This window comes from Mixophyes fleayi, chromosome 5 (genome assembly GCF_038048845.1).
Source record: "Mixophyes fleayi isolate aMixFle1 chromosome 5, aMixFle1.hap1, whole genome shotgun sequence".
Lineage (NCBI taxonomy): Eukaryota > Metazoa > Chordata > Amphibia > Anura > Limnodynastidae > Mixophyes > Mixophyes fleayi.
In genome coordinates, this window is record NC_134406.1 from 202737728 (window position 1) to 202750569 (window position 12842).

Sequence of the window (12842 nt, forward strand, 5' to 3'; positions counted from 1 at the left end):
GAGAGTAATACCCACGCTCCCATGATTGCCACAATAACAGTGCATTTAGCCCACTCTACTCTGACACAATGCAGAACACTAGGACAGACAGATCCCAGAAGCCAGGTAGTAATAAGCCTAACAATAATGACTGCTGGTGTCTAACTTTTCAAAGTCATTTGTACCGAGGTCAGCGGAAGTGCCTCTTCTCTGGCTCCTTAACACATCTTTATAGCTCATAGATTTTATTTACTGGACCCTTAAATGTACATTATTTTGTCTACATCTAATAAGAAAGATGTGAATGGCATGGAAGGTGGATGTAAGTGGGATAGCCCACTGCAGAAAGTCATTATTACATAACTCAGCCGATATATTACTAAACAAGATACCTGAAATACACTATTCATACTTAACTAAAAAAGGTGTCCAGCATCTGCAATAACTCTCTCCTAAGTATCTTTTTAAAAGATGGCAATTTTCAAGAACTTAGAAGGAAAAAAACCTCACTGTCATATGTAACTGAGGCCAGGAAGAGCTGTGATTGGCTTGCAGTCTTCCAGGTAATAAAATACTTTTAACAATTGTTTGATTCCCATACAAGGAGCTAAGTTTAGCAGAAAACATGAAATACTTTGCACACTTTAATATAACAATGTTATACAGATATTTACATGAAGGGGGCTATACGCATGCAGCAAATACATTGATGCAGGGCAAATACAATTAAATACAATAAAGTATGTGGATAAAGAATAAAAGCCTTGGAGAGATACATTTAACTGGACAGCCCCCGTCTAAGCAATATAGGTTATAATTTGTTATGTAAGGTGGACCATGTCTCCGTTTACTTTTAAATCTTCAGTAGAACATCAGGCTGAGAATAGAATTTTTTATACTTCATATATAAAACATTTACATTTTTGTGTTTGGCTGTCCTTTAAGTGCCCTTCGGCACAATCATTCCTGTGTGAATGGAGGGAGCTGCCCTCTATCCCTGCACGGAGCCTCTGCTCTCCCATGCTCTGAGCTAGAGATTACAAGAGAAACCGCGTGTATTTATGTTACACAGGAACCTATAGCACCAGGCTCCTACTGGTGCCGAGGATACACAACATATCATTTGCTGCAAATAAAAGGAGTGTGGACAAAAATGAAAATGTACTAAATGCAATATTTAATTGTATGCTGTATTCCAACAGAAACTGCAAGTTTACTTTAGGTTGTCCTGAAGTTTGTCCATTTTTTTAGCTGTATTAATGGGACAAAATTAAGTTTGAAACAAAATTCATACATCCAACTTGTCAAGACATTATATATTGCTTTTGTAACAAAATTTAGGTTCTATAAACCCTAAAAAATTAAAAGGTAGGATTTTTATTGGATAGACTAAAAAATTAATCAAACAAAATACAGAGGTCACCTTTACAACTTGGGCATGATCTCAAATCATTACAAAATGTGGAAATGAAAAAATGGAAACACATCTGAATAGAAAATAAAAAAATAATCCCACTATTTGCATGGGGCAGCTATTTTTTACATTAATATAAGATTAAACAGCAATCCTGCCCTGTTTTTTCCCTTTAAATAGCAAGTTAAATACCTACTAAGCATGCATCTGAATTTCATCATTTTCCTTAGCTGTCCTTCTATAAATCATTATCTCCTTTTCAAAATCTCTCTACAGGTTTCAAAATATGGCTGCCTGATACACATACAGAGGCTCCCAAAATGATAGTGGAGGGTTTTACATTACACGGGGCAGACAAAGCTCAGGAGCGTCTCAAAGCCTCTATGCTTCCTGCATCATATGCCTTGTTCCTGTGATCATTAATAGCAGGCTGTAGAAACAAAGCAAGTAAAATTGAACATTTTTATCATTCTTCTTATAACCTGCCTTAGTTATTTGTGTCATTTTTGATGGAATTGTAAAAAAAAAAAAAAAAAAGAAGACGGGTCTCTGATTTTCAGCATTAGGCAGGAAGATTAAGAATTTTGGCAATCACTGAATGCACATTATATGCATTGATTGGTGTGTTTGAAAGTATTCCACAGATGATGCACAAAAAGGCAACAACCAAACTTCAGGGTACCACATCAGATAAGCAGATTCCAAATAAACAGTATTGCAGGTTAGTTTAAGCAGCTATATTTTCTACTCAATATTGGATGTTCTTTCTTCAATTGTGTTAATTATTTTCCTGTACACAAGTTTAAAACAACTTTGTTATATTGCACAAGATGTTCTTTCAATGCTGTCAAGGTACTATTAGATATGAATTACAAATTAAAACAGCCTTTTTTTTATGTCAAAACACAATGTATCACATTTATAAAAAAAAAATATAGGCTTGCAGTAAATGCTGAGAATTTTTCCCAGTTTGATAGAAGAACAAAACTGCAAAGCAGTTGAAAAGTACAAAGATATTTCATATATCTCTAATCCCTTACAGGTTGTTATGCAAAAAAAACAAAAAAAAACAAAAACACGTTTAGCCTAACATTTATATCCTAAATGTAATCTACAATCAAACATTAAAGTATATCTTGTAAAAGCAAATGATAATATTTAAGAATTGATTAAAAAGACAAAAAACTTCCAAATATTTTCCCAAACTAATCTCACTACCTTAAAGTCTTCAAAATGATTATGTAAATTGGCTTTTTAGGATTAGGTTTAAAGTATTTTTGTGGTGAAGGAAGACAGACTTTTCTATTTCAAATACTTTACGAGAAAACCACTGGTAAATAATTTATTGTTTCATTTAAGAGAATCAAAATATAAAAAGAATACATTGCAGCCCATGGTTGTGGATTTTACCTAAAACTATATGGACTATAAACAATGTTTAAGTTTATTTGCTGGCCATTCCCCTGTACTGTTCACAAAATTAGACTTGGAGCTATATCGAATTTGTAAGTATTTTGAGAAAGGAAGGAATTACTGTAAAATCAACTGCAAGTGGTTTGTGTTATCTTGTTAAAAAAAAAATAATCCAAAAAAAAAAATCAGATAAGTAAAATATTACAAACAAAAAAAAAAAATAAGTCTACTTAACTTCAAAGTTTTGCAATGCAGCCCAGCTAAAACACAGTAGTTTGACACTTAACAAATAATTTGCAAAGAGAAGCAGTGGTTGTTGATTTACTTTACAGAACATGTTCACTTGCTGTGGAGACCGGTTTGAAGTTGGATATTCTTGAGAAAGAATGTATCTGTCATATTGTCTATATTAATTACCTGCATTAAGCTCTGCCATAGATAGGCACACACTCATAAATGTGTTTTCAGCCACCTCATGTCAAGTTCAAGAAGCATAACATGCTTTGCATTAGGTAAAGCAGCAGTACTGTGCTCTATGGGAGGGAAAGACACATTTGGAAGAAAATAAAAAAAAAAAGAAACCTTTTTAATGTAAAGTGCAAGTCTGGCACCAACAATTACAAACTGATTAGGGCAGAGCAGCTTTATCATAAAGGCAATATTTCATAATAATACTAAGCTAATGTACTACTTTCTTGCATCAAGACAAATGTAGGTGTTACACCTATTCAAAAGGGGAACTTTAAAATGCACACTTGTGACAGCTGCAACATTATAATATCGAATTGATTAAAAACAAAAAAGAAAATTAATAATCATATAAATATTTTCAGACATTAGCCTTATATTGATACCCTTTCATGTTTAATCTTATGGTATTCTAATTTGTACATTTTCTTACTTCCCAGACCAGTAGGTAACTTGCTCACTTTGTTCTTTATATAAATCACTTTTATGGGTGTCTCAAGTTGATTTCCACACTTATATACATATACATATATAAAAATTCAAAAACACCAGACAAAGCACACTTTATGAACACAAGCATTGACAAACATTAATATTTCCTTATGCACAGCATGTAAACTTCACCACCAGCTCTAATATAGACAGTACAAGAGTGCTATTAAAAGGATTGTGTCACACTTTACATATGGTTTTTTTTATCTGCCAGGACACATACAAGTAGAGTAGTTCAATTAAAACAATGAAATATAACAACAAGAAAACTACAAGCGGAATAAACGTGAAATAAATTCAGTAGAGAGAAAGACAGCCATTTATAGTGGTTGAACAACATGTTTAAATCAAGTCACCGTTTCTATGGACAAGAATGAATTTGTCCACAAAATTTTAATCAGAGCAAATGATGTGACTACCTCCCAATGTTCACAGGGGCAATTACAAAAATTACACAGGAAATCAAAATGTATACAGTAATGATATACTTGCCCATTAGTACATAAAGTGTTAAAAACAGATGGAAATATTTATTTTTTATAAATTTACTGCCAGTTCAATTATGGGTTTTACTATTATATTAATACCCCCATATTATATTAAGAAAACAGATCATGATCTATTTTGTTATTTCCTGGAAAAGAAAAATGATTGCTATAGAATGGATTACAAAACAAGGGTCTGCATGAGACACACCAAACATGGATACAATATCAAAACTCATCCCTTGTTGTATTGAATTGCCCTAAAAATAAACATTTAAATTACTTTTGCATGTGAGTAAATTCAACCCATATATTACTGTGTGTGTGTTCACTGTAAAGGAGTCTGAACACGAATCGTCTGTTTTCTATCATTTAATTTGGTAAAGGAACGTAAAGTAAAATATAATGTAAAAGTGGTACATAAATCAATTATTTTCACTATAAAATAAAATCAAAATGAAAAACCACAATTGTGATAAACAGCTATCCATTCAGTTTCAGATCAGTAAATGCTACAAACAGACTGATGAAATATTTACTGAAGCAAAAGAAAGTGATAAAACAATGTGTAAGATTGGACTCTCAGATAACATGACAGAAAAACACCAACCAATGCAAATCTGCCTTTGTTTGTGTAATGTGTATTTTGCAATATTTCTACAGATTTCAAAATAGTGATGAAACACTGCAAGAAAATACCTGCTAATTTAAGACAAAATGACATGGGGGACACATTTTACCTCACAACTACCAATTAAACATGCAATGTTTTTCTCTCATTTTTTCGCTCTATCTACTAATTAGAGCACAAGGGACTACACACTTAGCGTGTTATTGGTTACATGTATGCAACCATCAAAACACAACACAATGCAGTGCACACTACTGTCTGTATGTGTATTCATTGTGGAAGACAATAATATTTCCTCATCCTACTAAGCAGTTTACGAACAAGTGGTTTAAATTAACTGGTCGTCATATCTAGGGCTGTTGTTCTGCAAGATGGGCATATATAAAATGGTTTTATCAATTACAAAGTTTTCACAAATTTTTATTAATTTGTAGATATGGCTCTCAGTAGATCAATATATCTAGGAAGCAGGGTGGGCAGGATACTTTACAGGGTCCATATGGACGAATAGACAGACCAGGAGAGCAACAGGTATTTCCTGCATCAAGCAATACAAAAAGATGTGTATACTGATCTTTAACATAAATGTCTTTGTTTTAACCTGCTTTGTATAAATAAGTATTAGAAAGTATAATAGGGACAAAACGAAAGACCGAAGGGCATTCAGATCATTTTTTGCTCTTATTTACTAACAAAAAAACAAATTTCACAACTGTGATTTTTGTAGAACACAAAGAAAAACAGAGATCTCTGTGTTAAGCTCTAATTTTCCAAATTTCCCTGCATTTAAGTCTAATGGAGTCAAACTTTGTAAGAAAAAAAATAAAGAAGAATTGAAAAACAAATTAGAAGTTCAAGATAGCTTGTTTACTTCTGTACAACTGTTATTCAATCAAATATTTTAAATATCATGAAAAAGTGATAAAAATAAATAAACAACCACCATGTCAGGTTCATCCACAAACACTGCACTAAAACAAAATATCTTAAAAAATACAAAAATCTACACAGCCTGTACATTTCCTCTATGCACTGTACTGCATTAGATAACAGAAATCCCTGGCATTTGTAAAGACACCGTCTAAAAGGCATTTTATTGTGTAATATTTGTTTGAGCCAAGACATTCAAATTTGCCATACTACAACCTTTACCAGATAAACAGATTTTTGTCCGTTTACTTTACATAACTTACACCTTTGATCTATAAGTACCAAACTCCTATTTACCAATTATGTATAATTGCACCAGTGACTGCTGTACTACAGTAGATTTCACTAAGAAAACTTCCAGCTTTTTAAAATCATCCTAAATCTAGTTATATATGGGAGCCTTGTAGACCCAAAGAAATGAGTCTTTCAAAAGCTTTTGGGTGACCGTACTGAATGTGAGGTATTGAATTCTTAAGTGCCATGATCTTCTAAATGCCACATTACTGTTGCTATAAAGACACAGGCACACAAAACACACAGTGACACCAGCCTAAACTACAAGTGGATTAATTAACTTGTAAAAAACAAAAACATAAAAAAAAACAGTGTGCAATTAAAAGCAAACAGTTAATGATATATTACAATTATGTGCTGAAGTTTCTGAAATATCTTTCTACCAGACATGTCAAGATAGAAACACTACACCCACATATTCTACACAGAAACCACAGTTCCACTTTCCACAACATACAAGAACACAATTTTGGCTCACTGACCTATTACACTGTACACACATAAAGTAGGAAAAAGCATCAGGAATCTCCCGGAGTATGTTTGTCCAGAAAGCAGACACAGTTACAGTGTGCAGCAGATAGATTCAAACCACTTTTCCTACAACCAAACCAGGCAACAGAACAATGAAATGAACATAGGTGATTATGTAATGTATCATGACCACTTCACAGCTACTAGTGCAATGTGCCCTTAATCTGCTAACACTACTGCACAAAAGGGCATAACATAGATCAATAAATCAGGATTAAAAATGAAACCAGTCAATTCCTGTTAACTTGAACAAATGTCACTCAGAACTTGGTCAACATAGGACTGCAAAACGGGGGCACTGGAGACACTAGAAGTAACCACATAAAAATTCATCGTAAGAATAGTAAATAATCGATAAGTGAAACATTGACAAAGGATAGATTTCCCCTAAAAAAAAACAAGTAACGCATATTTTCCACTGCAGGATACACACTAGCACGAGTTATATTTTAATGTTTGTTATAAAAAAAAACTTTTTGAGTTTTACTACTTCTAAATACTGTAGAACAAATGTCACATTATATATATATATATATATATATATATATATATATATATATATATATATATATATATATATATATATATATATATACACACGCACACACACATATTATATATATATATGCCATGTGAGATTTCTTTGTGCATTTAAAGTCCATACAGAGCAGGCCAATCTAATCTGACATTTCATTAAACAGACTTCTGCTTATCAACTATGTGTTTAAAACAAACAGTCAAATACGTTTTTTTCCTTTTTGAATCAATACCCAGTGTCAGAGTTTTTGTCATGCACATAAAAGCCACATTTGAAACCAGAGGCAAATATTACATCTTGTGTTCTGTGTCGGGCTTTCAGATGGCATCGCTATTATAATATATGTCAGACTACAGCCTGTTGCAAAACTAAAAATTTGGTGCAAATAAACCAGTTTAAACCTGTGATTACTTTGCAGAGACAGTAAGCATTGCTCTGTTAGACACACACAGTATTGTAAACAACAAAAAGCTGGTGTAAAGTTATTGATGATACTTTAACCAATAAATAAAACAACATTGTAGTAGAATGTAGCCAATCACTCTTCACTGAAGAGAGCGGAAGCGTGATGCAGGCAAACTTTGCGCTCTTACGTGCGCCTTGTTTAAACTGCTTAACTACTTGGACGTTTGTGAAACAGACTATGGAAGATATTGGGTCTATTACAGATAGATCGCGTAGTGTTTTATTGTGAGTAGCTTCTGATAGATAACGTAAAACTGTGTGACGCAGCTAAATATCTTAGGAAAGGTCACCTATCAGAAATTTTAGCTGGGGTAAAAGAATTATTCTACCAATAACAGCCTGATAGTGCTGAAGGCTGACGTAATATGAAATCAAACAACAGTAAAACAAATATCAGACAGGCGAGACATATCAAACAAAAAAGCAGGTGTTACCTAAACCGTAAAAAATGAATAATCAAGAGCAGCAAGTCAAATATAACATTAAATTCAGTTCTTTAAGTCGCACACTTTATATATGAAGATGTCACAATATGACTATCCATTTTTTGAGACAACTCTGCAATATTCATTACCTGTGAAATTTGTTCATGTTTGAGAATGACAGCCAAAGCGCTGTGTTAAATCACCATATACACAATCTGCTTACAACCAGTAAGTATTTAACATTCTACTATTCATGTTCATGTCCTATTGAGCAGTAAACTTTGAACACCTGTAATATGCCACATAGCTGTCATGCACAGTTTACACGAATAAAAATCCATCTTTAGCACAACGAAAATGAAGCCTCTACCCCAAAAACAAACCATTCATCTGCCTTCTTGAGGACTACATTTTTTCTAAAAAAAGTCATTTTACATGACATTCTGCTTATAACCACACAAATTCATTAGGTGATGACACTTTATTTACACTTTATAAAGATAATCACTAAACAATAGACACTTGTCAACGGTCTCCTGAAACCAAACTGTAACTCTTAGGCCTGCAAGGAAAAATAAAAGTGTTCTTTGTGTACAACCATTGCATATTTGCATAGTCAAATGATGGTGTTGCTGTATCATAACTATTAATATAAGTCACATAACTTGGGTGTAAAATCACTTTTATATGTCTCCACCGGGTTTAGACAACCCATGGCTTTCCAGTTGTTGTGGAACTATAAGTCTCAGCACGCCCTTGACAACCTCTAGGACTTTTAGTTCAACAACAGCTGAAAAAGGTACAGGTCACCTATAAAATGATATGACCTATTCTAACAACAAAGTGTACACATCTTGCCAAGTGCTCGCTATTATTTCCATGTTTCACATTGCCATAGTTCAATAATGGTCACTGCAAAACAGAGGTACAAAGCCACCCGATTCAGGAGATGCAAAAACAAAATCCACCGATACTAGGCAAATCACCAACAAAGAAGACAACCCGTAATAAAGATTCACTACAATGATGGTCATTGGATCCATTGTACAAATTGGTATGAGATCATCATCATTTACTTATGTAGCGCCACCAATTCCATAGCGCTGTACAGATAACATTTGTTTATTGTTGCATCACACACTTTGTCTGGTGCAAGACCCCAAATGATCACTAATATCAGGGTTTTTAGTAATTGCAATATTATTTTTGGGACTTTTCCCTTATTTCTGCCATCAGTTACCACTCTCGCATAAAAGACAGACTACAAATAAGCAACAACAAAGCCTGAACTGGCCTTACAATAGTAACACAGTTGACCGAAATATACCAGAGAGTCCACAGCCAGCTAAGTAAGTAGCATGAACCAGTTATCTTACCTGTGTATAGTCAAAGTCTGACAGCGGAGCTATACTCTTGATGTAGTCAATTCGGAACTGGTTTTCAGGATTTGCCAGTGGAACTGGGGGTATTAGTGTGCCCATTGCAGATACTATGGTCTGTGGAATAATAAAATAAATTAAGATCAGGACCGTTTTCAAAAGGCAAAGTAGCTATACAAAATATGGTTGGTTATGTTGTACAGTACTCTAAGCATAAGGACATATTACAGGTGCATCCTGTGCTGTGCGTTACAGTGATTTAGCAACAGACTTCCTATGGTCAACTTTCACGATTGCAGGGGCTCTTAAAAGGTACTGTAAAGCCAAACCAGTTTGGTCATATATAATTAGCCGTAAACTATGGTACACTGCCCGATTTTTGGGAACAAGAAAAAAGATTCAGTAACCATATGTACTAAACCTTTGACCAATATAAATGTAATAATTCCACAAGATATTTCTTTATTCTTACTGACCAACATGGATACTAATCAAAAGTAATACAACTGAGCGGACAACTGTAACTCAGACTTAGGCCATGTACACGTGAACTGAATGCCGGTAGAATATGAATATATAAAACATATCACTATTTACAACTTACCACAATGGCATCTTTAACGTTTTTCCGAATGTCCTGAATTTTCTGTTTCTTTTCTCTGTATTGAAAAATAATAAATATTTGGAGTTACAATTCCTTAACAATAACACACAAATGTATTTGTACAACACTGTATATTAGCCAGTAAAATGACATTATAACATTCATTTTAGCAATGCAAAGCTACCTGCCGGAAAACAAAGTCTATGTTCAGCACCTAACTAGGACCAATATTTTTTTATTTAACTTTTAAGCACCATACTAAATTGTGTGTGTGTGTACTATTACTGCTGACTTTGTGCTTTATGTACCAGGCAATGTTTGCTTTGCCTTGTGAAAAGCCAGGCATGATGCAGATCTGCAGTCCTGGCAACTTCTAGGACCCTGCCAGTACATGGAGGAAGGTGGGATGTATTCCGTACCATTCCAAGTCCCTACGTTTTCAGTTAACAATCCGTATTTAACCATCTGCTGCCAAAGTAACTTAAATTCAGCTGAGGAACATACATTGTGCCCAGTCATCACTGCTACTTCATTAAAAAATATGATGACTGAATATTAACACTGCAGTCAACGTGAAAGTACTTCTTATAAGAATTCAAAACCTGTGTGACTGCCGATGACACAGATGGACAGAGGGTACCATCAGAAAAATACAACGTTTCAAAAAACACAAGGGTGCAGTAGGATCAGTCACAGCTATGTTTGACACCACAGTGAGAAATTACAATAGATTAAACTCTGAGATTTGTGATGTTTGACATATTTAAATGGTGTTAGCAAAACCGCAACATCCTCGGCTGTTACTGTTCCTGCCTCCCTCCTGCACACACAGACACAGAATTTAGATATTTGCTGCTATGTAAAAAGTATAGTCGCCATGTTGTTGCTACACAAGGGCCTGTCAAACGCTGCAGTAGCAACAGCAGAAAATACAGTAGAGAAGCCTACAGGGTAGGAAAACACACAGACGTGCATGCACAAATGCAAGTAGTACTGTGTTTTACTGCAGGCTGTTTAACCATCATTTTGATAAACACACAAAAAAAAAAGAAAATAAATTAGATGACAGAGACAGGAAACACAAAGCAACATACAGCAGCATGATCCGACAAGGCATATAACATGTATTTATATGATGCAGCATCCTTACTCTGAATTAAATCCATTGACATGGAGGATCCTCATCTGTTTCACAATCGTGCTTTTTCCTGACTCACCAGCACCTGCCAAAACATATATATATATAAAAATACACACTGAGGTACGGTCTTCACAGAGTAATATAAATCCAATCCCATCAGGCACTACTTACAGGCCCGAAGCTTACCGATAGCCCCATTGTATAGCAGAGCACATTTATATGTATAAATAACAGCAATGTGAGAACACTCCTCATATATGCAATTAGTTGATGACATTTTGTACACATGCTTCATATTCTAGTAATAATTATAAAATCGGTGAAGTAGACGTACATGACATACACACCCATACACAAATATGCTGTAAGGTACAGTCAGACCGTCAATGATCTACATGGAAACAGTGTGCAAAAATAATAGGAATATACATATTTCTAGGTCTTGATACATGGTGGAGGGACCAATAGGCTCATCCTGGTAAACATGTGTATCCTTCTCATGACAGACTCACACCCAGTGTCCCCCCACTACTCTGCACCAAGCTGCCTACTAGTAGTGATGATGGGGATTAACCCCTCACAGCCCACACCAGCTGTGGTGACAGGCCCGGCGGTGCATGACTGGGCCCCTCTCCTCATACAGGAGATGTGAGAGTCTCCCTTCACCTTACCCAGCAGCAGCAGCCGGTGTGTCGCCTTATAAGCCAGCCTCTCCTTCTGCAGCTGCTTCTCTATCTTTTTGTTGGCCTCTCGCTGCGCTTTCTCATCAATGCGCTGATCCTCCGTTTTGCTGTTGCCCAAACAACCCATGGTAATCTCGTTTTCCTTACGGAGATTTAGCAGAATGGATATTTTTTTTTTTTGGTTGTCTCTCTCCTCTGATTTTTTTTTTTTGCTGCAGATGTCCGTCCAAATAATAATAAAAAAAAAAATAATAATAATACAAAAATAGGCGCAGTAGTATGATCCGTGCAATGTATCCCAATAAACAAGTCTCCCCTAGATCTCTATGTTAAAGAGGAATTTATATTCCTGCGACGGGAAGACCGCCGCTAAAAATAGTCCTGGTGCCTCTCTCTGATCAATCAGTTTGGTTTTCTCTCTCTCTCTCTTTTTCTTCCCCTCTTCTCCCCTCCCTTGCTTCTCTCTTCCAGGTGTCAGCAATGCCGGTGAAACATAACGTCGCAAAAGGAAAATAGCTATGAAGGAAATCAGTATAAAAAAGGAGAGTCTATAAATAACACAAAGAGAGAGAGAGGGAGAGAGAGAGAGGGGGAGAGAGAGAGAAAGAAGAGCTCCTCCTGGAAACCAGCCTAATGCTGCTCTCCCTCCCCTTATACACAATCCTTATATTTCTCTGCAAATTTCTGTCTATTTTTGTCTCTCCAACTCAGCACTGCCTCTTACTGCAAGACTAGGAAATAAACCCATCGGAGAACCACTCCCCCTGACCATGCATATGTACACATGCAGCCCTCCACTCCTCCTCCTACCCCCAGGCTCTCACAGCCCAGCCCTACAGAGAAGGATGCACATACTGTATATGCATGCGTGCAAAACCTATCATCAGCACATAGTGCATGCTGGGCTTCCCTAGTCTTCCTCCCCGATCTACTGGAGGGGCGTACTGGCCGCTTCCTCCTCCTCTGCAGT

The 12842-nt window shown here is 35.5% G+C and overlaps 1 protein-coding gene across 2 annotated transcripts in view; it reads right to left on the minus strand.

Annotated features, from left to right (window-relative positions):
• The window catches only part of GNAL (G protein subunit alpha L), a 190733-nt gene that overhangs the window by 98486 nt on the left and 79405 nt on the right, over positions 1-12842 (minus strand). Inside the window, exons 1-4 of one of the 2 annotated variants that reach the window (XM_075213282.1) lie at positions 11861-12671; positions 11199-11271; positions 10049-10103; positions 9442-9561 (exon numbers count right to left, since the gene is read on the minus strand). In XM_075213282.1, coding sequence (XP_075069383.1) covers positions 9442-9561; positions 10049-10103; positions 11199-11271; positions 11861-11999 — 387 coding nt within the window. In that variant the 5' untranslated portion in view covers positions 12000-12671. Of the gene's footprint in view, positions 1-9441; positions 9562-10048; positions 10104-11198; positions 11272-11860; positions 12672-12842 lie in introns of those variants that run through there. The other variant, XM_075213281.1, reaches the window with a different exon arrangement.